This window comes from Pholcus phalangioides, unplaced genomic scaffold (genome assembly GCF_987345545.1).
Source record: "Pholcus phalangioides strain wild (caught in Gottingen) unplaced genomic scaffold, Ppha-v1.0 ptg000015l_1, whole genome shotgun sequence".
NCBI classification, from domain to species: domain Eukaryota; kingdom Metazoa; phylum Arthropoda; class Arachnida; order Araneae; family Pholcidae; genus Pholcus; species Pholcus phalangioides.
Window position 1 is genome coordinate 16,792,959 of NW_028301608.1, and position 27,283 is coordinate 16,820,241.

Here is a 27,283-nt window from a genome sequence, read left to right on the forward strand (position 1 = left end):
GAATTTTATTGGAGCTTCATATTATTTTAATTGATCATATTCCCATAGACATTAATGTGATATATTAAATTTTTAAAATTGAAGGCACTGAACAAAAAACTTAGGCAAGTTGAGAGTGAAAAACGGTCTTTCCCTTTCAAAAATAAATTAAAAATATAAAAACCTCTTATATAAAAGGAAGAACTATTTTTCCCATTATTGGATCATGTAGACGCATTAAACAGTCATGGTGCTTAAATTTATTTATTTATTCATATTTTAAAGGAATTCAATCCAGCAAAACACATGTTAAGTAGAGGGAAAATGGCGGTTTGTTTGAACTTACTTGTCAGCCCATAGGGTTGCCACAACAGCTTCAATTTTTGTGCCTGATGTCACCTTGTATTCTTTCCTCCATGACTCGACCACCACAGTGGCTCTCATGTGTAAATCATCCCCACCCCAGGACCTATTCCTCATCAGTCCAGACCGTGGGCATTAGAACCCCACTATTCCGAAAATCTGCTCAGTTTGAACAGCTCTTTGAAAAAAATATATATTTTTGATGTAAGGCATTTCTCATGAGTGGCATCAGATGACTTTTCACAAAACTGTTCAATTTTAGCCCAATTCTTTTTCTAATTAGAAATGTTGCTTTTCTCACTCCTACCTCTGCTGCTAATTTGGTAACACTTTCGGCCTTGTCCAAACGATTCAACACTTGAAGTTCATTTTGCAATGAATACAAGTTATGCTTCCTTTTACATATCATAATTTTGCCAAAAAACTTGAAATAAAATTTAAAAGTGATGAGGGAGAGAGATTTCCAAAATGAGAAAGGGTTCTTGAGTTAATCAGACCACAACAAACAGCTAGGGCACAGGTTGTTGATTGGTTATGAAGAGAATGCGAGAGGAAAGATGTACACATGGTGCTGTGTGTATGTGTATCATGTGCTGCAACTCTTATCCCATACATAAGGATACTCATTATTATTGCAGTTCTTAAAAAGGCATGTTTGAAAGACAAACCCTGGTAATCCGAATGTTTTGCTAATCTAAGTGGGTCCACAGTCTCAAGTTGAGATTGGGGGGGGGGGGGGGGGAGGGTCCTAATGTAACCTAATGTAAGAACTTTTCTGGCCCCTTGTATGCAATGTGAAAGGAGAGGCATATACAGGAGGGGAAGGGCATTTGGCTGTGCCTGTAATACAAAAGGAAGCTAATTTTGGAGCCCTGAAAATTTTTGAGCCTTATGCAAGAAACAAAGCCCTGCCCCCACCACTTAAGGCAGACGCCCCCCAATGGTGTTGGAGTCGGTAGTGCAGTGGGTTTTTAAGCACCCACAGTAATTTGTAGCCCTGCAATAGATAGCACTGCCAGAATTAATACAGTAATGGAAATATCCTATATAAAGATCAAGTTGAGCAAGAACAGGTCCAAAACACTTCCGACCCCTCTGCACTTGAGGACCATCAAAACCACTATGCGGACCCAAGTGTTTCTCCACAGAAATTAAAGGCTGGTTTATACGAGGCAAGTGTTCAAGTGGTTAACTGAATTTTAATTTGTCAAGTGCTCTAAAATCTTCCCCAACGTAAGTAATCAAATAAGGAACACTCATTGAATAATACAAGGACATGGCCACTAGCACATGTGCTTAGTGCCTATAATATATGCATTTAGTACCTCTCAATTGAAAAAAAAATAGACTATTCTACTCATCTAGTTTAGGGTTTGACAAATCGAAAAAAATTTAAGCATCAACAAATTTTCATGGGCATCAAACAATTTTTTTTTCAACATAATCGGTCTGGAATGGGTTTTTTTTTATTTGTCCAGGACTTGAGGATCCCTTTACATACTAGCAGGCATGCTGGCATAATTTACAATAATTTTGTGCTGTCCTTTGACTTCAATTAAGTTATCATACATAAAAAAATATTAGGTGCCAATCCAATTTTTAGTCGCTATGGCAACCTGTCACCTGGGATTTGTCTAGCCCTGTTCCAGTTTAACCATCATATTGTTTAACCACTCACCCACTTGACCTGTGTAAACATACTTTAATGTTGATTTACATTCTAAAGTACTTGACGACTTAGACTTTAGTTAATTACATAATCCCTCAACTCCTGTAAATGGGCCTTGAGTCATGAATTTTTGAATTAAAAAAGTGCAACAAGTATACATGGTCAGTCGAAGTGATTGTTTTAAACTTTTTATTTTTTTCCAAAGCGGGAGAGTTTATTTTGACTGAAAAAATACACCATAATCTTTGCTCAGGAGCTTTAATTGGAAAAACTTCCCTTAGAAAAGTGAATGACCACTTTATATATTTCCCAAACTTTTTAGACACTGGCCACTTTCACAAAGACGCTAAACTTCAGACATGGACCTAACATATCTATGCATCTCATATACGTATCTGTGCCATAATTACATGGAGAGAATTCCTGTGATAACAAGAGCTTTGGGGAGGACTTAGAGGACCTAATTGGGTGTAGAAATCCCTCAGTTCCATCAGTCAAAAAGACAGTCTTGATGTGTGTATAATAGCATCATAAAAAAATTGTCTTATTCAATCATAATAACCATGATGATAGTACTTAAAACATTTGCACAAAACACTGTAATTTCTCATGCATAATTTGTGGATTTTGACATTAAAAAACATCAGAATTTTTTAATGCAGATTGTATTCTGCTGCTTCTTATCTCTCTACAGCTTTTTTTTCCTGAGAGGTTGAGGTGGAAATAATTTTAAAAAAATTATTTGTGAACGATATTTTTAAAGATTTCTAGATGATCTGTAGATGCAAGTAGCGAAATGAAAATTTTTTTGACAAGAATGGAACAAACAACACTTTGCATTACTTAAGATTGCATTAGTGATGAATGAAATTTACATATGCAGAGATTATACAACGCTGCAGAAATTTTTTCCTCAAACTAGAAAAATTTGCATAGCTGTGGATTATATGCAGTAAATTACGGTATTTCCTATATATGACCAGTAATGTGACTTAATTATGTTATATGTTTTTCTGGCATAATGTAAAATCTGCTTTACACTGGAAAGCTGGGCCCACATTATGCTACTAATCATTCCTTGAATGATTTGCATAGTGACAGGTTGGTGAGCGATGAATCGGCTGTTCACCAGGATCAATTTCATGCAATCTATTAAAGACGCTCCTGCCCTGTCTTCCAAATCTTTTATGTCAAAAAGTTTTGATAATGCGATTGGTTTGTTCATCGATGTAAAAGGAAAAGCAAAAACCAGACTTATTTATATTTATTATTTCCCTGTGGTGTCTGAGCGTGCCCAGTGTGAACTCATTCAAAAAGGTCCTTTAAATAGAACTATTGTAAACCTAAACAGGTGATGACTCTAATTATAATTTTATAGGAAGCATAAAAAAAAATAGTGGTAGAATTAATTAGTTTACAAGTTGGCAATAGCTACTGGATTATATGTGCCAGAAAATACTGTACTAATAAATCGGCACGTGAAAATGTTTGTCCTGCGATTTTGCTTTAAATTTTCTGTAACTGAATCAATTTTAATCTTCAATATATAATTACAAAATGATCAGATCTTGCTTATTTTTATCGCAGATGACAGATAAAAAGAAGCCCAAGGTGACTTACCGTAAGATGCGATGTGACATACCTGGTTTTGAAAACCTTCCACCTATTCCTCATGTTGAGACAAAACTTACAGTCGATAAAGATCGATGGAAGAATTGTATGTTATGGGATGTCAGTGTCTCGAAGAAAAGGAGAAAAGAAGAGAAGATGAAAGTGTATGAGTATTGTATTTCCATTAGAATTTTGTCTGTTTTCACTTTTTATACATAACTGCTACATTTCTAGCTGATTGTCATTTTCATTTTTTATTTGTGTTTTGTATTTGTATTGCTAGCTGATTATCACTTTCATTTTGTCTACAGGGAAGAAAAATATATTTTACTGCTTTCATCTTTCAGGATGGATATATTTTTTAAATTTTCAGTGTTTCACTTCTACTGCAGTGAAATTTCTGTATACCAATGTTCAATGAATCAAATGACCGGATAGAAGTATCATTATACAGGATTTTATTCTTATACAGCAAAACTTTTACATAATGATACTCAAGAAATCAGAGAAACGTATCATTATAAAAGATTTAGCATTGTAAACAAATATATTAATTTTTTAATTACCAGCTCTTACTCTCAAGATTGCTCTCTCCCACCTCCAGAGGGTGCTCACACCCCTGGTTAAGAACTACTGGTGTTTATGATATCTAGAATATCATAACGGATACAGAACAGATAAGTTTCCACTTTATGTATAGTATCCTTACGATCACTTTTTCTTTCAGAGGTGAAGGTGAGCTCACCAGGAGGAAAAGGTATGATAATATGAATTTTGAGGATTTGTTGAGTTATACTCAATGAAAAATTGTAAGGGTGAAAGTCCTGTTGTTTTTTTATTTATTTTTTTTGGTAATCGTAATACCTTTTGGGTATAGTTTCTTTCCTAATTAGTTGATATCTTCTGTAAAGGTTGGCATGATACATTTATAATATTGAATCCCATTATAGTGAGCTCCAAGTGACCAGAGAAATCATATCATTATAGCAAAATTTTGTTATAAAGGAATTCCAGGTTTTTGCAAAGTTCCTATGTAAACATATCTGGGGGATTATAAAAGTGTTCGTTAAAACTAGATTTTTGCTATAACGATATTCGGCTGTAGTTCAAATACAAAACAAAGATAATGATGCTATTGGTTCATAGTTTCATGATATACACCCACTGAGTTACAGTATCATTATTACTTTGTTATTGACTATTTGAAAATGTTCTTTAGCAGAATTTTAGCTTGAATGGCTTTTATGCTTAGCATTTTGCATTCTAATGAATGGCTTTTCTTATTGACTTTCATAATCTAGCAAAAAGAAATTTGATGCTCTAGAAACAGCCATGAAAGCCCGAACAGTTGACACAACTTACCTAGGAGTTGACAGAAAACCTGAGGTTAATATACTTTCTTTTACATTCCCTTTATTATACTGTAACTTATAAGATTAGGTAAATCTCCAAAGCTGCAGGAAAAGAAATAATATGAGTAGGCCTAAAGGTGATACTTTGCTGAACTCTCAGTGTATGATATTATTGAGCAGTATATATATATATATATATATATATATATATATATATATATATATACACACACAGTGAAACCTGCATGAAATGGTAAAGTATGTAATGTGGAAATTAAAGGGCTGAAGTAATATTCTAATTTAGATAGGTTTTCATTTTATAAAGGTGTGTATTAATGAATCAATCACTGGTGGAGCAGTTTTTCATTCTGAAGACAGGTTTTCGTTTTATACATTGTCTGTCTTAGACTGGTTTCACTGTGGTAAACCCCTCTCTATTTCAAAATTCTTTATCTCAAAAAAAAACAACTCTATATTTTCAGTGAAATTTTTTTTCTGCATTTGCTGTACAGTAAAACCCTTCTTAATGGATACCCTCAAATGCAGTCACTCTTCTTTCATTACCAAATAATAATTTCCCAATGTATAATGAAAATATGCATTTCAAACCCTTGATTAACGGGCCACCCCTCTTTTATGTATGAATTTCTTTGTCTCACTGGTATCCACAAAAGAGAGAGATTTTACTGCACTAAATTAATGCATTTCCTCTTTGTCTCAAAGTATTTTCTTTGAAAATCCACCCATTCACAAATGTCTCTAATGCTTTCATTAAGAATTTTTTTCACATATTTTGTGTCTTTGGATCAGTATGATATCTTCACCATATAAGTTGTTTCCCCTATTTCTCAAATGTAATTCAATACTGAAAATCTTCAAATTTGGGATTTTTGTCTAATTTAAAGTAGGTGGTGGCAGTGACAATAAAAATTGCTTTGTTCAAATTGTCAGAAATAGCAATTTTAACAAAGCAGAATACTTAACTAATCATTGAAACCATATTTCTCAAGTGCATAGATCACATTAAACGAAAATTAATTTACCCTCTATGGTACTGTGTATATTTGAATATACATTGCAAATACATGGTCAAAAACCCATCATACCAATTTCTTTTCATCCGGTATACTGAGTAAAGGGGAAATCTGGAGTAAATGGAACCACGCATAATTTGTATAATTCAGTTAGCTTCTGGGAACGGTCTCTTGTGGAATATTTCTTTCGCACATACTCAATTTATGGGTAAAAATGAAATTTTTAAGATAACTGCTCATACATTTCTATAAGAAGAATTCACATGAAGAAGATAGGTTTTTGATCGTATTGCTACCTGTTGTTCCTTTCACACTTTGACTACTTATGAAAGTTTGATTTGATCTTATTATAGATATTTCAGTGTTATGTTCTTCCTTTTTTATTACCATATTTGAACTTTTTTCATATAATACATTAAAATACTTTATTAGTGAGAAATGTGGAATACAGAGAAAAGGGGGAGAAAAAAATTACCAAGGAGCCAAATAGCCTGTACTGGTAATCACAAATTACAATTTGGTATGAATCATGAAAGCATATAAATAAATAAATAAATAAAAAGATTTAAAAAATTAACACAACATGTGTGAACAGAAAGTAAAAAAAAACTAAACACAATATAACTTGATAGGTCATGGTGGCCACAGGCATGTGACGATAATATTCTGATTGTAGAAAAAAAAAAGGAAAAGTTAATTTAAAATGTGTGTAAACTAGGTCCAAATATAGTAAGGGGAAAAAAAGAAGTTATGGGGGGGGGGGAATTCATCCTAAAAAAACTCTTCAATATTATTTATTGAAAACAGGTAGCTTTTTAATTTTTTTTAGGCTAATAATGAAGTATTATTGTTAAGGAGTTGTAGAATTTAGGGACAAGATATGAAAAATGTTTCTTACCAATCGTTTTATAGATATCGGTAGGATATCTTTTATAGATATAATAGGTGGAGTTGATTCTTGCAGAAGAATGAAAAGTGTTCAGAGGTAAAGAATATTGTTTTTTAAATAAAATAACTTGATTTGAAGAAATAGAGATGTCGAAGTGGTAATATATTTAGAGAATGGAAAAGTTGTATTGAGGGATACTAATAATCATTAGTCATCAGTCTAATTATTCTTTTGTGCCATGTGATCAAAAGATATAAGTTAGTAATGTAGGCACTGCCCCAGGCGGATAGACCATAGAGTAGTTGAGAGTGAAAAAATTAGTAATACAAAACTAAAAGGAAAGAGGAATTGACATAAAATTTGTACAATAAATAAGGAAACAAGGAACCTCTTTTTGCCAAGAAGTGGGTCCTAAAAATAGGGGGGGGGGGGTTTCCTTATACATAGATTTTATATATGGCTCTGCTTAGTGCTGAGAAATTTACAATTTGAATAACGCATAGCATAAAGGGTAAAGGAGAAACTATGGATTTGTGTGTGCGTGCGCGCGCGCTTGCTTGGTTCCCACAACCCACGTTTCACTTATGAGTTAAATAGTATTAATGTCCTGCATGCAACTAGGGTCACTGATTTGGGAATTCTAATTGACTAGTAGTTTAGGTTTTCTGAATATTGTTCAGCGGTGATCAAAAAATTGGATAGAATGCTCGATTTCATTCTTAAAAAGATCTCTTTGCGTTCTCCTAAAGCCATTCTTCCACTTTTCTGAGGTTTAGTTCATTCTGGACTGCAGTATGCAATAAGGTTTTGGAGACTATACCTACAGGAGGATATAGACTTGGTTAAGGGGCTGCAGAGAAGAGCTATGCGTGTTCTTGGTGGCACACTAGGAGGGCTGCAACTCAGTATCGTCTTAATACATGGGCCCACCCTGACACGGCCCAGTGGCCACAAGAGAAGGGCCTCAGAAAAATGGGAAGTAGTTAAATTTTTTGAGAATTTGCCAGGTAGGGTCTCAAAAAAATCACTTTGCCCGAGGGCCTGTGATGCTCTTAAGATGGCCCTGCCACAACTAGATGCTTGGTCAGCTGGAGCAAGCATGCATTTTGGTGCCCCCTTGTAATGTTGAAAAAGAAGTTAAAGGGTGAAATTTTCACCCCCTGTGGTCCAGTGGCCAGGGGGCACCAGACCCGCCTGCTCCCCACTAGTTGCAACCCTGCATGCTAGGCTTGAGCTATGAAGAAAGACTTGATTTCTTGGATATGTTAACATTGGAGGAACGCGTGTGTCTTGGGTTATGATCGAAGTGTTTAAAATTTTCAACGGGATGGATAGGATGGCCCATGAGTTATTAATACACCATCAATTAACTGCTTCGACAAGGGGACACCAGTATCATTCGGTAAGGGATAATTCCAGATTTTGGTGTTGCAGGGAGTTTTTCCTGAAATAGGGTTGTTAATAAATGGAATAGCTTACCTCTGGGGGTTAGGAATTCTAACACAATTAACACGTTTAAAAAGAAATATGATGAACATATTGGGGTAAATCGAGAAGCTATCCATACTTAGACTAAGACAACCATAATCTTTTTTATGGGCAGTGTATTATAGCATTAATTACAAGTTTTTTATTTTGTAATAAATTCTTTATATTGTGTTGCTGTATTTTGGTTATATTTGACATCATATTATTTATGGGCATCTTTTTTCAGCGACCTTGTTGAGCAATTTGCCTGTTGTGGCTCTTGTGTTTGTATTTGTATATGATGCTTAAGAAATTCCTGTAACTTATTCTTAGTGCGAAAGTAAGAATAACTAAGTTTGACTGTAATATGGTATATTTCTATTACTTAAAATCAAAGCTGAACCTAAACATGCAAACATTGCTTTGAGTATCAAGTCCTGTCAGCTTTGCTTTGATTGAAAATACTCTTCAAAACTCTGGATTTATATAAACTGAGCTAAGAAATTTTTAGATAAGAATAAAGGAATTTAATTAGTGCATTAACAGATGCTGGACAAGAATTTTTATATGGAATAAACTTTTGGGCAGATCAGATAATTTAAAATATCAAAATAGTTTTTTTTTCAAGTAGTTATAATTCAAAATATAAAACACTTTAATCTACATAAAAGTAAGTGTTTTGTCATTTAACATATCTATCAAGGCTAAAAAAGTATCTGACAACATTGACAATAATTTTTTGACCAAATTTGACATGTCTATCAAGTTAAAAAAAGTTTTTGGTCCCCCAAGTGACTTATTAACCCTTTAACCGGTCAATTTTTTAACCAGAAATGTTCACCAAAAAGTCATATTTTTTTACTGCATATAATTAAACACAATACTTAATAGAATAAGAAAATGGGAGAATTTCTTTTTTATTTTCAATTTTATTATTTTTATACCATCTTTTATTTCATGATTTTGAAATGCAAAAACCCCTAAATGTTTGCTTTTTGAAAGTACATTCTTCATGGTATGAGGAATATTTTACGTATGTTACAAAATTTCTCTCTGACTTACTATACATTTTGAAGTTTACACTTTTCCAAACTGTTCAGAAGTCTTTTTTTGTGTGGTACAATTTGAAGCACGGTGAAAGGCAAAGTCCTACGTCACAATCAGGGCAGAAATATCGTGTTTCTTTGCGGATTCTCTTCCCATCTTCATTTCTTTTCGAACAGCAAACTGCACATTGTCTTGCAGGCCTCAGTTTCTTATCTGTGGGAGCAATGATTTCTATAAAATGCCTCTCTGTCAGTCTCAGAGGATTAGGCTCAGAACCTGGTCGTCCACGCCTGAAATTGATTCCTGAATGATATTTTTCAATAATGCTGTCAATGAGTTCAAGTCTAAACTCTAGTTGTGTGTTTTTCCCTCCTTTCTTACAGTAGACTACATACGAATTCCATATAGCAATGTCCAAAAGGTGGAAAAAAATCTTTCTGTAATATTTTTTCCCCCTTTTTTTGATAATTTCAAAATTTTTCAAATTTTGATCCATGCGATCTACTCCTCCCATTGTATTATTATAGTCCATAACGATTTTTGGTTTCTCTTTTGTCTCAGAGTGGACTTGAATTTGTTCCATTTCAGTATTATGAATTGTGGAAAGTAATGAAACGTTTTTTTTATCCATCCACTTCATCACAGTAACTTTTCCTCTCTGAAAAGCTATAATTTCCCCTTTTTTCAATTTTCTTTCCTGCATTTCCCTTGGGACTTCTTTTCTCTTGAGGTTTAGTGTGCCGTATGTGTCTGTTCGGCATGAAACCAATTTGTCTGCTAATTCTGGCGGAGAATAATAATTGTCTATCGTAAGACAGTATCCTTTATGAAGCAAGGGCTCCAGCATTGTCAAGACAACTTGAGATGAAACGCAGAGTTGAGAATACTCAGGTTTCAGAATTGTGTCTTTACCTGTGTATATTATTATTGACCACACATAACCAGAAATTGATTCGCACAGCATAAAACATTTTACTCCAAATCTTGCTCTTTTGAGGGGAATAAATTGTTTCCATCCTAGTCGCCCTTTGAATAGCATAAGGCTCTCGTCTATTGCTACATCTCGCTCTGGTGTCACCGCTTCGCTAAATTTCTTATTGAGATGTTTCAGAACTGGCCAAAATTTTACTAGTTTAGGGCATTCATGATTTTGTGGGTCAAATGCTGCATTATCAGAAAAATGCAAATATCGTTGCAAAAGAAGGAATCGACGATGAGACATTATTTGAGCGAAAAAAGGTGTGCAAGTTGAATGCCTTTTGCTCCAATATTGATCAATTCCAGGTTTCTTTACAATTCCTTGAAGTATATTTAGAGCGAAAAACACATGCAGCTCTTCCAGAGTTGTTTCTTCCCAAAATTTACTCTTTGAGAACTTTCTTTTGACACCCGATTCGATGCACTGTTTAGCATATTTATTTGTCTCTTCCACGATTGTATTTATGAGAGCAGAATCTATGAATGTTTCGTAAAATGAAAGAACATTAGAATTGTCATCAAGTTGCACATGCACAGAAGGAATACCTGTAAATTTGAAACGAGGACAAGGAGGAGGTGGATTTTTCACATTTACCTTGGTAAAAGTTCTGGCAGATTTCAATTCTTCTTCATAGCTGAGCTCACTACACGTGTCATCAGACGAATAATCCAGATCATTGGAAGAAAGTTCTGAATCTGTATTAGAATCATCTAACAGGAAAGTATCTTCTTCGTTCGCTTCATCCATAATATCCAAAAATATTACAACAGTTTATATAACAATTTACAAAAAAAAGTGCTGCATACACACTAGAACAAAAATTCTTGCTTCCGTAGAGAAAAATGCTTTTTATTGAATGGCCTGGCACCTGCACATGTGAATATATATTTTCGGAAAAAACCCGGATGAAAAACATTTTAGTTTCATGGACAACTTGTGCCATCTGTTGCAAAATATTGATACTAAATAATCTTTACAAGAATTAAAAATACGGGCAAACCAGAAAATGAAAGGAGAAAATATTGATGCCCGTACAGCGTACGGGCAAACCAGATAGGGACAAGTTTGGGTAGCCCGTACACTATACGGGCAAACCGGTTAAAGGGTTAATGAGGTTTGGCTGCATATCTTTTACCATCATTTTAGCACAAAAAATACGGCTATATAAGTTCAATAATTTTTATCTAGAATGAGTTGATTCTTTGTATGTGTCATTTTTCAAGAGTTGCTTAAATTTTTGGTGTTAAAGATTTATAACAGTGCACCAAATTGGAGAGATTAGAAATAAAATTCAATGTAAAAACTATTCCGCTTTGCTAAGCGAGATTTTATCTGTTTATAGACAACATTAAAATCCAGGCAAATTTTATATTTTAACCTTAATTAACCATTTTAGCTAACTAAAAAATCCACTCTAATTGAATTGTTGGATTGTTTAAAAAATAATTTACTACTTATTGTTTCAATTAAGATAGGTACTTAATTGTTTCAATTAAGAATATGCCAACACTGTCAATTTATGTCTGTTTTTGTATTTAAAAAATTTCAGTATGCTTTTATAGGGGTGAACCATAGAGGTAAATTAAATTCTGTTATCAAATACATCTATATTTGACATTCATATTATATACACTGCTGGCCACCCAAATTGCAACACCAAGAAAGACAAGAGATATCGCAACAATATTTATTTTGTAGATAACATGTTGACCAAGCATCAAATGATTAAATTTATAGACTTCTGTGAAGTGTGGTTCCTGCCAAAATCAGTAGCCAGAGTAGCCGCCATTGTTGGAGATCACCGCTGCCACACGCCTCGGCATTGATTCAAAGAGACTTTGGATGTGTTCTTGGGGTACAGCAGACCAAGCAGCTTCCACGCGTTGCCAAAGTTGATCTGGTGTGGCAGCTGGGGATGTAATCTGGGTCAATCGTTGAGCAACCATGGACCACATGTTTTCTATCGGCGAAAGATCCGGAGAGCGAGCTGGCCAGGGAAGCAATTCAATCTGGCGATTGACGAAGAACCTTTGGACAATGCGTGCCACGTGTGGTCGCGCATTGTCCTGTTGAAATATGGCTGTGGGCAAGCCCTGAAGGAAAGGAAGGACAACTGGCTCCAACACCTCGGAGATGTAGCGCTGGCTTTTTAAAGTACCGGCAATGCGTACTAGAGGAGTGCGAGAGTGATATCCAATACCGCCCCATACCATAATACCCGGTGCAGGACCAGTGTGGCGGTGCATAACGCAGCTGTTCAGCATCCTCTCTCCACGGTGTCTCCAGACTCGAATCCGACCATCGTGGTGTTGCAGACAGAAGCGTGACTCGTCAGTAAAGACAATTTAATTCCATTGTGCCGTCCACATCCTTCTTTCATCGCACCATTGGCGGCGGAGACGTCTGTGGTTCTGCGTCAAGGGTAGACGAAGCAATGGACGTCTTGCGGACAGACCACTCTGCTGTAAACGGCGTCGAATGGTACGCGCAGATACTGGATGATGCGGTACAGACTGAATGTGCTGTGCTATGGTTCGTGATGTGGCTGAGCGATCCGTCACTGCCATACGCACAATACGCCTGTCATCACGTGAAGTGGTGCACTGAGGTGGATGCGATCGAACACGTCGGTCCGTCGTACCCTCCTGCATCCAACGATCACATATCCGCATTACAGTTGTTTGGTTTCGTCCAACACGACTACCGATTTCCCTGAAAGATAATCCACAATCTCGGTAGGCCACTATCCTTCCTCTGTCGAACTCGGATACTTGATCAAAAGATGATCGCTGTTTTCTACGAGGCATAATTGATCGTTTTTTTGAAAAAACCACAAGACAAACACAATTGCCGTACCTCAAATCGTCGAAATCTCCAAACCTTAAATAGCGCTTTGAAGTGGCGCCACAGGCACGCGTGATGTGCGTCTGCGCTGAAATTCTAATCATTTGCATATCTCACCTCCGCTAATGCATGTTGTAAATTTCATATTATTTGCATGCTTCCTTCAGGGTGTTGCATTTACGGTGGCCAGCAGTGTATAAGCATCTTTTTTTTTTCAGCCACCTCATTGAGTAATTTTCCTGTTGTGGCCTTTGTATTTGTACATTGGATATTTAAAATTTTATCAACTTCAACAAAAGTTTAAATATGAAATTCTGATAAGACTGAGAAATATTCTATTTCAAAAAATTCTTTACCTTTTCTTTTTACACATAATTTTTGCTGTTTCCTTATCAAAGTTAGGTTAATAATGTTTCCTTATCAAAGTTAGGTTAATAATGTTTCCTTATCAAAGTTTGTAACATATTGGTATTCATTTCTAAAAATAAAAGTTTTTTCATGAATGTTTCTTTCAGTTCTACACTGCGGAATTGAAAAAACTTGTCCAAGAATCACCTGTTACTCAAGTACCTGAGGATATGCTGAAGAAGATTCTGAAATTTGTTCCAAGGAAATTGCATTTGATTGGAAAGCACAACAACATTTTGCAAAATTTGATAGCTGAGATCAAAGATGATTATTATATAATCATGCATAAAATACACTGTAAGTGATAATTTGATGATTGACTCCTATCATTGTAATTTAACTGCTTAAACTTTTGGTAGCATAAAATTTAAATTTATAATTAATTTGGGGATTCTTGTAAATTAAATCAGGATTCATATTTTTCATATTGTACTGATTTTTAGATTTTCTACAGCTCTGAAAAATTTATGAAGTCTATTCACACAATTGCATATTGAGTTTCAATAGCATGTGTTTGTCAGCACTGAAAATTGTTTTGTTGCTTGACCCTGGATAGATCACATGTCTCTTGGGTCACTAGCATAAATATCTTATCTTTATTTACTCTTCTTATCCCAATTGTGTTTTTCCCCATTTATTTTTATGTCTTTACCTTGTTTTGTGTGTTTGTATTTGGGTCAAGGAATTCTTAAAAAAATTTGCTTTAAAAAAAATTCATTATCTAGAAATGGATCTTAAAAATCTGGAGAAATGACATATTTGAATAATAAAATTCATTTTCTACTTCATTAGCTAATGAAGTTATTTTCATAATAACTGTCGTATCAATAACCCGTATTGCCATTGTATCTTGGATATAACAGTAATTCAATGATTCTGCGACTTTAATTACAAATTTACTGGGAATTAGTTAAGTTAAGGAAACCATTTCTTACAGCTGATAATGAATACATTTTTTTTTTTGCTAATCATGAAAATGTTCAAATTCTAAACCAGGGATGGCCAACTTGTGACAAGTTATTAAAAGTGGTATATAGGAAGATTTGTGGGGGGGGGGGGGATGAAAATGCCAACAAATACTTGAAGATAAACGAATATCTAGTTATTTCAATATTAATCAAAAAAGCAATCCAAAAAGCTTTGGATAAAGGACTTCTGAAAATTTCAAATAATAGCATATAAAACATGAATAGCATGCACAAAAGTTTATGTATTGGGGAGTGGCAGCTGAAGTATTTCTGCTTTTAAAATTGACAAGAAGGTTGGCCACCACTGTGCTAAACAAATAGTTTTCATCCTTGAAATGAGTTATTCAGTTTATCTATCATTAATGAGATAATTGGTATGAAATTCAACTATTGAATTGAATTTTATTAATTTTACTCAAATGTGACTGTAGATTCAATAGAGTTTTTTATTTCCAGATTCTTTCGTACTTCAAAGTGAAGAAAAATTGACCAGAAAGCGTCTTGTAGCAGGTCCATTTTCTTATGCCGAAAGTGATGGGGACTGGAAGGAACGAAAAACTAAAATTAGGAAGAACCTCAAGTTGTATCTTCATACAATCCATCCTTTGATTCAAAAAGCAAAATATGTATGCTTGAAGCATCTCTGTGGAATTCTTCTTACCAGTTCAAATTTTCGAAAAGATGGATCCTGTACAGCAGAGGATTTCCAAGATATTGTTGCATCAGAATGCATAAGACATGAAGAGATGTTGATGAAATCATGGTGGCCTGAAGTGAGCTTAATTTTCACCAATGAGAAAAATTTGGTTGGTTTCAAAGGTTATCGCAAGCGCTCTTTTCTCAATTGTATTGATGCACTAATCAAACTGTTAGTATCAAAATTGATATTTAAGACAATATTCACTGTTGTTGAAAAATTCAATTACAGAGAAGGGGAAGTATACAGTGAAGCTCCTCTAATTAGAGTGTCTCTGCTTGTGACACCTGTTGAAATTGTATGTAATCCATCTGTGACTGAGGTAAAGACTTTGTTGATTAAAGTTCTGGACCAAATTAACCATGTGCTTTGTGCTATTCCAACAATGAAAAGTTGGGTTGAACAGAGTTTATCTGAATCCATATTGAAAGTGTCAATTTCAGAACAAAGTATGAGCACTATGGTCAGTAAGTTGGCTTCATATATAGATATGCATGGTACCCACCTCCAAGATCTTATAAATTTTTATAATGAAAAGTTAAGTAGGATTATTCATGGTGAAGCATTTGCAGAGATCCATGAGTTTTTGAATTCAGATTTTGAATTCAGTCAACTCTGTGATCACTTGAGATACTTTTGCAACATCAGAGAAGAAATTAATGGAATCTGTAATTTTACAGAGCTTTCTCTCTTCCAAGTTGATTTTATTGAATTGAAAAAACAGCTCCATAAAATACTGAATTGCTTTATTGATAAACTATCATCTGTAGCTTTTGTAAAATTGGAAGAGTTGAACAGACAGTTGTGCTCAAAATTTGAACTTATGAAGGCTACACTGTTGGCGCAACCAAACACAACCAAAGAAATGGTAGATCAGGCAAATTATCTTGAAGAATTGAAAACGAAAGACTTTCCACAAATGGTAAATGAAGTGAAAACTGCTCTTTCGAATATGACTAATTTGATGGACTTATGCCCTCTAAGTGAAGAGCTTATGAAACTCAATGATGTTTTATTGAAATGGCCTAAAAATACTGTCCCATTGGTAGAACAATGCAAAGCAATTCAGGAAGCATCAAAAGTTCGTTTTGAAGACAAACTTAGTGTTGAAATCAAGCGTGTTCAAACAGATTTAAAGAAACTTTCTGAGAGAGCAGCAGATCTTGAGATGTGTGGTGATATAAAAAACATTCAGCAATATTACCAAGAGTCTGCACAGTTACGAAAGCGAGTGATTGCAACACAGAACCTCATAAATTGGGTAAATGAAGAAGAAGCATTGTTTAAAATGGCTACTAGTGAGTACCCAGAAGCAGATGTTCTTCTTCAGTCTGTAGATCCCTATTACAAACTTTATTCAACTTTTCTTGAGTGGGATAGAATAGAAACAAAATGGATGGATGGCTCATTTCTAGACTTGGATCCTGAAAGTATCGATTCAACTATTGCTGATTTCAAACTTGAAGCTTTCAAAATTAAAAAAATCTTGCAAAACAGACTGAAAGAAAAGCTGAAAGAAATAAAAAGAGATACCATTGGTGAAGTTCTTCCTCCTCCCTTGAGAATCATTGAAAATATTATTCAAAGAGTCACCCAATTTGCTCATTATTCTCCAGCAGTGGCAGTTCTATGTGTCCCTGGTATGAGAGCTCGCCATTGGAGAGAAATTTCAGGTATAATTCAAAAACCGCTGATGCCAGATTCATGCACTTCATTTCGACAGCTTATAGAAATGGGAGTTCATTTATATGTAGACCAGATAGCACCTATAAGTTCAACTGCATCTAGAGAATACACATTGGAAAAAACACTCAGCAAAATGAAGGATGAATGGTCAAGTGTAGTGTTTAACATCATGGCTCATAGAGACAGTGGAACTTTTATATTATGTTCATTGGACGACATCCAAACACTCTTAGATGACCACATAGTGAAAACACAAGCAATGCGAGGATCTCCATTTGCAAAACCATTTGAGGCAGATACTAAAGAATGGGAAAGATTACTGACTCTAACTCAAGACACCATAGATGAGTGGTTGAAAGTACAGTTACAATGGCTTTATCTTGAACCCATTTTTTCTTCCGCTGACATATTGCTGCAGATGCCAGAAGAAGGAAGACTGTTTCAAATAGTAGATCAGACATGGAGAAAAATCATGGATGCAGTTAATGAGAATCCACTTGTCCTCATCAATACTTCAAATCCTAACACATATGCAGAATTGCATGAGGCTAATGAAATGCTAGATAAGATAAACAAAGGACTCAATTTATATTTGGAAAAAAAAAGACTGTATTTCCCTCGATTTTTTTTCTTGTCAAATGATGAGATGTTAGAAATTCTTTCAGAAACTAAAGACCCTTTACGTGTGCAACCACACTTGAAAAAATGTTTTGAAGGAATTGCTGCCTTAGAATTCGATGACAGACTTGACATATTTGGAATGCTTAGTAGTGAGAATGAAAAGGTTAAATTCACAAAAGTAATTTCGACTACTAAGGCTAAAGGACAAGTAGAAAAATGGCTGCTTCAGGTCCAAAATGTGATGCTTATGTCTCTTAGAAGTGTTATTATCGAAGCTCACAAAGCCTATGCAAAGACCAAAAGAATTGATTGGATTCTTGACTGGCCAGGTCAAGTTGTTCTTTGTGTCTCTCAAATATACTGGACAAGTGAAGTTCATAAGGCGATTTCTGGTGGTTTGCAATCAGTGAAAAGATATTACAAAACTTTGCAAACACAATTGGCTGAAATTGTTGATTTAGTGAGGGGGAAGCTCAGCAAACAATCCAGAATAACTCTAGGTGCATTGGTGGTAATTGATGTTCATGCCAGAGATGTTGTTAATGATTTGATTCAGAATATTATAACATCTGAAGATGATTTTCAATGGCTTTCACAACTTCGCTATTACCTAGAAGATGAAGATGTGAAAGTTCGCATAACAAATGCCACTGTAAAATATGCTTATGAGTACCTGGGAAATACACCAAGATTAGTAATTACACCATTAACAGATAGGTGTTATCGCACTTTAGTGGGAGCATTCCATCTTCATTTGAATGGGGCTCCAGAAGGTCCAGCAGGTACAGGTAAAACAGAAACAACAAAAGATTTGGCAAAGGCTTTGGCTGTTCAGTGTGTTGTCTTCAATTGCTCAGATGGATTGGATTATATTGCAATGGGAAAGTTTTTCAAAGGACTTGCTTCTTCAGGCGCTTGGGCATGTTTTGATGAATTCAATCGTATTGAGCTAGAAGTCTTATCTGTTGTTGCACAGCAGATCCTCTGCATTATAAGGGCTGTGAGAGAAGAGCGTGAATACTTTATCTTTGAAGGAACTGAACTGAAACTCAATCCAAACTGTTATGTATGTATAACTATGAATCCAGGATATGCTGGTCGTTCAGAATTACCTGACAATTTGAAAGTACTGTTTCGAACTGTAGCAATGATGGTACCAGATTATGCAATGATTGGAGAAATTGTTCTTTATTCCTGTGGCTATCTGGATGCTCGCAACCTGGCTGTGAAAATTGTTACCACATACAGACTGTGCTCTGAACAACTGTCTTCACAGAATCATTATGATTATGGCATGAGAGCTGTGAAAGCAGTGTTAGCTGCATGTGGAAATTTGAAATTGAAGTTTCCAGATGAAAAAGAAGACATCCTGCTTTTAAGATCAATCCTTGATGTAAACTTGCCTAAATTTCTTTCCCATGATATTCCATTATTTCATGGTATAATATCAGATTTGTTTCCAGGTGTTAGTCTTCCAGAAGCGGACTACACAGTATTTTTGAAAGCAACTCACGAAGTATGTGATAATCTGAATCTTCAACCTGCAGAAGCATTTATTTTGAAAGTTATACAGACATATGAAATGATGATTGTAAGGCATGGATTCATGTTAGTTGGTGCCCCTAATGCAGGAAAAACATCGGTATTAAGAGTTTTAGCTGGAGCTCTTGGCTTGCTTAAAAGTTGGAATTTTGGTGAAGAAGAAGCTGTCACTTATAGGACTGTCAATCCTAAATCCATCACAATGGGACAACTTTTTGGACAGTTCGACCTTGTTACTCATGAATGGACTGACGGTGTTGTTGCTATAATATTCAGAGAATTTGCATTTTCAAAAAGTCCAGACAGAAAATGGGTAATATTTGACGGCCCAGTTGACACATTATGGATAGAGAGCATGAATACTGTTCTGGATGATAACAAAAAACTTTGTCTAATGAGTGGGGAAATAATCCAAATGTCACCCAGTATGAGCTTGATATTTGAAGTCATGGATCTGTCTCAAGCATCTCCTGCTACAGTCAGTCGTTGTGGAATGATTTACATGGAGCCATCTTCTCTTGGATGGGAACCATCAGTGAAATCATGGTTGAAAAATCTTTCAAAGGTGTGGGCTGAAGATCATGAAGAGCTCATATATGCTCTCTGCAAATGGATCATACCTGCAGCTACTAGATTTGTGCGCAAAAATGTCAAAGAATTGGTTGGGACAAGTGATAGCCATCTTGCTTTTAACTTTTTGCGTATGGCTGAGATCTTAATGGATGATGCATTTGAAGCTGAGGAAGAAGCATCTAAGATAGATAAGCACAATGTTAAGCTGTGGATCGTTGGATCATTTTTATTTGCAATGGTATGGTCATTTGGTGCAACATGTGATGAAGAGAGTCAAGAAAAATTCAGCGTGTTCTTCCAAGAATTAGCAACAGGAGACCTAGAAAATCATCCCATGCCTGAAGAAATTGGAAAAACAGAATTCATCGTGCCAAAAGATGACACCATTTATGAATACAAGTTTGAAGCAAGGGCAAAAGGTGTCTGGCGAAATTGGAAAGATATGATAATACCTCCCCCTACTGCAAATGTCAATGTGCGTGAGCTTATTGTGCCCACCGTAGATACTGTTAGATATTCATATCTTATGGACATTTGCATACGCCACAATAGGGCATTGATTATTGTTGGACCAACTGGAACTGGCAAAACTGTTTATATACAAGATAAGTTAATGAAAGGATTGAACAGTGAATTATTTCTTCCATCATTTATTGCTTTCTCTGCACAAACAACAGCTGGCCAAGCTCAAGATATCATAATGTCTAAGTTAGAGAAGCGTCGAAAGGGTGTGTTTGGTCCACCTTTTGGAAAGAAGTGTATTATTTTTATTGATGATCTCAATATGCCAGCAGTGGAAGTTTATGGTGCTCAGCCTCCCATTGAATTATTACGGCAGTTCTTTGATCATGGAATGTGGTATGAGAAAAAAGAAATGACGGAACAAAGTTTGATTGACCTGCAATTCATTGCTGCTATGGGTCCTCCTGGTGGCGCAAGAAATAATATTACTCCGAGACTGCTTCGCCATTTTAACATTGTATGCATAAACCCATTTCATGAACATACTATGAATCTCATTTTTTCCACAATCCTCAGCATACATTTTAAAAACAATCATTTTTCAACTGATGCAATAAGCTTGGTTGGAGCTTTGATATTGGCTACCACTGACATTTACAAGACAGCGATGAAAGTGCTTCTTCCGACACCAAAAAAATCTCACTATACTTTCAATCTAAGGGACTTCTCCAGAGTTGTCCAAGGATGTTGTCTTATTGATAAGGAATCTATCTCTAATAAGAAAGTCCTAATTAGGCTTTGGGTCCATGAAGTCTTCAGGGTTTTTTATGATCGCTTGGTAGATGATGGTGATAGAAAATGGTTTTATGAGCTGACAAAGGACACTGTTAAAAATCAATTCAAGGAAAACTTCGATACATTGTTTTCACACCTGTCCGAACGAGGAGGAAAAGTTGCAGAAGATGATTTGAGAAGTCTCATGTTTGGTACATATTTGGATGTGGATGAGTTGCCGGAAGACAGGCGTTACAAAGAAGTGACTGATGTTAATTCATTTGAAACTGTAGCAAACAGGTGTCTAATGGAATACAACAGCTTTAGCAAGGCAAGAATGGATTTGGTTGTTTTCAGGTATTTTTTGGAACATTTATCAAGGCTATGCAGGATTCTAACTATGCCAGGAGGAAATGCTTTACTTGTTGGTGTTGGAGGTAGTGGAAGGCAGTCTATTACAAAGCTTGCTGCTTTTATTACTGGGCAGTGGCTCTTTCAACCAGAAATAACAAAGAATTATGGAGTGAATGAATGGCATGATGATATTAAGGTAAGTTTTCAATGTTATTATACATTTTCTGAATTATAATTGTGTAACAGAAATTTAAATTTCTTTTCATAAAGATCAAATTTGTCATATGAATGATGTAAAATACTGTATACTCTTGTAGGAGTTTTGTTAAAAAATTTGTTCCTATATTGGGGGGGGGGTTGGCTTATGCATGAGTATATATGCAGTAATTACTGAATTCACTTAATTGGCTTAATTCTTTTCATATTTGATATTAGCCCCACAGCAATACAAATTTGTCTCAAATTAAAACACATCAGGCTTTTGCAGTCACCATTAGTGATGGAAAGATTTCTGGCTATGTGGCTTTCGTAAATAGTTAAATATAAATATAATACTCTAATAAATATACTATAATAAATATACTATAATAATATAATACTAATAAATATAATACTCAATTTTTTTGCTGTAAGTAATGGGCATCTTCAGAACTGAGTGATCAAGAAATACCATGTCTAGGATGGAGCCTATACACCTATTAATATACATGTCTATTGCACATGCTTCGCTTAGTTTATATAATTTTTAATAAATATGACAAAATTAGTACAAAAATACTTTATACTATTTCTTTGTTCATACCTTTGTTTCTTACCTTGTATACAGCATCTTACTATCTTTGAATATGCATATGTATGAAAAAAATTTGGTTTATTTTGGATATGGAAAGCTTTAATGTGTACGAGATACAGATATTGGTGAATATGTATAAACAAAGTTTTATTTTTTATAATAATCATTTTTCCCCCTAGTCTTTTCATAGAAATCAGCATAGAATCATCCACAGTATAAAACAGTTTATATTTTGTCATTTTGTTTAGAAAGTGATGAAATCTGCGGGTGCTGATGGTAAAGGAACAGTTTTTCTTATCACAGACACACAGATTAAAGAAGAGAGTTTCCTTGAGGATATTGACAGTCTCCTGAATTCTGGTGAAGTTCCAAATCTTTTTGCTGTTGATGAAAAACAAGAAAAAATTGAGGTAACTCTCTCTGTCATGATAAAATTTTATTATTTCAATAAATGTCTGTGATGTTTTACCCTTATTTACACCTAGTTTCTAGCTCATTAAAAGAAAATTGAATAACATGAAGCAAATTTGCTATCAAACAACAATGATCGCACTGGGGTAATTGATACATTAATGCAAAATTCAAATTGTTGAATACAAAAAAATATTATTCTGAACTTTGAAAAGATAAATGTTTATTGTACATGCCTACCAACGAAAAATGGGATTCTACATGCCTACCAACGAAAAATGGGATTCTACTCATTTCAATAGGGAGTACTGCATCGCCACTCATATCCCCTGGAATCTGAGGACCACCCAAAATTAGCAGAATTTGGTTTCAGCATACCTATCAACAAGAAATAGAGGCATCAATTCCCAAAAAATCAAAAATAACATTACCATATCTTGGACTGTTTTTTATTGAAAAGTATGTATATGCTTGACTTTTCAAAGAAATTTGGCTGGTACCTAAGTTGTTTTTTTCCCTCTCAGACTCTGGTTTTTAAGCATATTTTGGTCATTTATTACTCCATAAAAGCAAAGTATAGATTTTATAATTTCATTGCATATCAAATTTTGAAAACGGGGAGATGCCTCAATTTTATATCTTTTGTGTGCTTAGATGATAGCTGTAAATGATGCACCAATATGCCAAAGGAGTATATTACTGATATAAGGAATACGATAGAGCCGCAGAAAAATTATGTAACAAGCATGAAACATGCAATGAAATTCAGTTGTCTGTTTGATTCATCACAATATTTTTTTAATATTTCATTTTATCTTGGAGTGATGTTATCCCTTTTTTTAACGAGTGTAAAATTTACACTCGTTAAAAAAGGGATAAAAAGGATTAATATAAAAGGGTTAAAATTTTATTAAAGGGATAAAAGGGTTAATATAGTCTATATTATTATTATTTTAAATTTTCACCTTTTTCAATTGCAATATTTTGTCTCCTGTTAGGCTGTTCGGCCACTTGTGGAGAAAGACAAAGATGCGGATCTCTCTCCTTTAGCTTTATTTTCCTACTTTGTAAAAAGATCAAAGGAAAATCTTCACATCATAATTGCTATGAGTCCTATAGGAAATGCTTTCCGTGCACGGCTTAGACAGTTCCCATCTTTGATAAATTGTTGTACAATTGATTGGTTTCAAGTAAGTCTTTGTGTTTTTTTTAAAATTCAGATGTGTTGTTATCACCATTGTTCTCATTTTTTAGTGATTTGAAATTACAACACTAACAAATTCTTGAACTAAATTTATTATACTGTAATTTTCTGCCCTCAATCTGTGGTGACCCACAATCCGTGCACATGAATTTTGCTATTTAGAGAAAAAATTTCATTCTGTAATCCACAGATGTAAACTTCTGGTTGTTGTCTTTATCACCATCAATAAAACTAGAGGAATATGAGGGGTAGTTGGTCAGGTTTTCATAGGAAAAATGTAGATTATTCCTATATCCTTATGTATCTATAAATTCTCACGAATAGCAGCTGACATTGCTATTGTGCGTACTACTTGTATAATATAAAAAATAAGTAATTGTTTTTATTTTGTTCATGGTATGTTAAATCTGATTCGAATGTCCCAATTTTTGAGTAGTTTGAAAACAGCCAACAGATTAAATTTGTAGATCCCAAAATATGTAATTCAGTACTTGACAAATCCTAGGCACTAGGTTGCCATGGCAGCTAAGAAGTTAGAAGTGGCACCTGTAATTTTTTGTGTGTGATTATTAAATTTGTAAGTTTGATGTCAGCAAAGAATTTTCAGGATTTATTTTTAGCAGTTCTCCCAACACAGAACTCTTAAAACAAAGTCTCGGAAAAGTTTAAAAATATTTATAAAAAAATATATTTGGCTCCTATGAAATTAGGTGGGCACTTAATTTTTTTTCTATTTGTTAAGTCCTGCTGTAATCATATATAAGTGTTTCACATGTACACTTTCTGCTAATGATTAAAATAATTCAACCAGTTATTTTATCAATTTACAGAGTATTGAACATTTCATCTATTTTGAATTTATATAGCCATGGCCAGAAGATGCACTTGAAAAGGTTGCTGTCCATTCATTTAAGGACCTGGACTTGACACCTGAAGTGAAGCAAAATGCTGTGGTTATAAGTAAAAAGTTTCACACAAGTGCTCAAGAACTTTGTGAAAAGTATTTTTCTTTTACCAATTTTTTCTTTTGATGTACAATGAAACCTCAGTATGATGATATTGTGTGGATAAAAAAAAAATATCATTGTACAGGGATTATCTTTATATCAAGATTCAACATATAATCATCACATGCCATCAAATTTATGCTTCAGTTGGAATCTCCTAAATTTCCATTGTTAGTTCCACTAAAAATTCACTTTTAAGTATTTATTCACTGCAAAAATTTCAATTGATTAGTTGATAAACAAAATTCAATTAGATGTATTGCCCTAATAATAATGTTTATCACAATAGATTTTGGTGTATCACGCAAGAAGTAGCGATACCAAAAATTTCATTAATGCTTTCAGGGATCAGGTGGGGGTTCGAACCCCACCGTGTTGCCACAGTGGTTGTTGGCTGAAGTTGGTTTTCTGTGGTTCCCAACTTTGAGGAGCAAATGCGAGCTGAAATCCCTGTTGAAAAAGTCTCGCCACAAAGAGCAACAGACCTACAAAGATACAATTATTCAATCATTACACTTCACTCATAGTTAGAGAATTTCACGGCAGATGACAGGCTTGTTGACAGATTCTTTCAACATTGGGCTATTTCTTATTTGGGAATGGTTCAGCTGGAATTTTTTTTTCTAATCTTAGCTGGATGATTGTCGAGCATCTCTCTCTAACACTGTGGTCATCCTACTGTTAGAATACTCTCCAAATTAAAAAAAAAGGTGAATTTCCTTTTAAAGACTAAGCAGCGTTACAGTGGAAGAATATGAACATCGACGTATTGAGAAAAGGACTGGAAAGCACAACAAACAAAGACTTCCAATTTCTATCTTCTTTGGAGGAAAGGATCGCCTCTTCAATTTCCAGTTCCACACGAACAAAACTTGCCAATGTTTTTTTCAGAGAAAAATAAACATTTTTTTTAACTCGTAAAGAATATTTTATTTTCATTTATGATGTTCCAAAGGAATTAAACTGCCATGCAAGACAAAAATACTTTGAATTCTATAAACATGCAGAAAAATTTGTGAATTTTTAAAAATTGGAAAAGTTAATATTTTGTGTTTTTCAGATGCATAACTCTTGTTGCAAATAAACATTAATTCAGAGAGATATTAAGAAAAACTTGAGTAATAAATTTGAATAACTAAAAGTTGTTGTAATGGAATGGTCGCTATAGTGTGGGGTCATTATAATGAGCATTAAAGCTTTTTTTGTCTGACATGACTGCAAAACAAAGTAGGGATTGTGACTGAGAAGTTTTCTCTCTTTCATTTGTTCCGAGCATTTGAAAAGAACCTTCTCATATAGATAAGTTTGGGCTCCTTCATGTTTAAAAACCCATTGCTTGTTTTTTTTTCTTTATTCATTCAAATTTATTGTATATAGTCAATGCTTGTTATATGCATTTAAACTGATTTGAACAATTCGTTTGTAAATATCATGGGCTGTGTCAGGAACATATTAAATTTAAATTAAATCAAACATTACTCATTGAGAGATATAGATGGCTTTTTTCTTAACCAGAGATATCAAGGAAACAGTTATTTTCCGGATATTATGCTGAGGTGAGCTCGGAAAGAAAAGTCATCACGTCTCCGCCGGGACTCGAACCCAGGCCCTCTTGCATACCGGGCAAGCATGCTACCATCTACACCACTGGAGACACATGAATCTGCCTTCCTAATTTGGGCTAAAAACATGCTGGCCCGGTATGCAAGAGGGCCTGGGTTCGAGTCCCGGCGGAGACGTGATGACTTTTCTTTCCGAGCTCACCTCAGCATAATATCCGGAAAATAACTGTTTCCTTGATATCTCTGGTTGAGAAAAAAGCCATCTATATCTCTCTAAACCGTCCCACCGGGGGCCATTTCCTGAAGTTAAGAGAGACTACTAATGCCTCTACTTCAGCGTCTCACGACACAGTGCGTGAAATTAGGAAGGCAGATTCATGTGTCTCCAGTGGTGTAGATGGTAGCATGCTTGCCCGGTATGCAAGAGGGCCTGGGTTCGAGTCCCGGCGGAGACGTGATGACTTTTCTTTCCGAGCTCACCTCAGCATAATATCCGGAAAATAACTGTTTCCTTGATATCTCTGGTTGAGAAAAAAGCCATCTATATCTCTCTAAACCGTCCCACCCAGGGGCCATTTCCTGAAGTTAAGAGAGGCTACTAATGCCTCTACTTCAGCGTCTCACGACACAGTGCGTGAAATTAGGAAGGCAGATTCATGTGTCTCCAGTGGTGTAGATGGTAGCATGCTTGCCCGGTATGCAAGAGGGCCTGGGTTCGAGTCCCAGCGGAGACGTGATGACTTTTCTTTCCGAGCTCACCTCAGCATAATATCCGGAAAATAACTGTTTCCTTGATATCTCTGGTTGGGAAAAAGCCATCTATATCTCTCTAAACCGTCCCACCCGGGGGCCATTTCCTGAAGTTAAGAGAGGCTACTAATGCCTCTACTTCAGCGTCTCACGACACAGTGCGTGAAATTAGGAAGGCAGATTCATGTGTCTCCAGTGGTGTAGATGGTAGCATGCTTGCCCGGTATGCAAGAGGGC

General features: G+C 35.1%; 1 protein-coding gene and 1 non-coding gene across 2 annotated transcripts in view; both read left to right on the top strand.

Moving 5' to 3' along the window:
* The window catches only part of LOC149075567 (dynein axonemal heavy chain 7-like), an 86,262-nt gene that overhangs the window by 3,414 nt on the left and 55,565 nt on the right, over positions 1–27,283 (top strand). Inside the window, exons 2-8 of the mRNA XM_089245445.1 lie at positions 3,599–3,786; positions 4,924–5,008; positions 13,750–13,939; positions 15,067–21,515; positions 22,361–22,522; positions 23,522–23,713; positions 24,594–24,727. Coding sequence (XP_089101571.1) covers positions 3,599–3,786; positions 4,924–5,008; positions 13,750–13,939; positions 15,067–21,515; positions 22,361–22,522; positions 23,522–23,713; positions 24,594–24,727 — 7,400 coding nt within the window. The remainder of the gene's footprint in view (positions 1–3,598; positions 3,787–4,923; positions 5,009–13,749; positions 13,940–15,066; positions 21,516–22,360; positions 22,523–23,521; positions 23,714–24,593; positions 24,728–27,283) is intronic.
* TRNAT-GGU (transfer RNA threonine (anticodon GGU)) lies at positions 26,957–27,030 on the top strand. Its single transcript has one exon. It is a non-coding gene; the product is annotated as a tRNA-Thr (tRNA).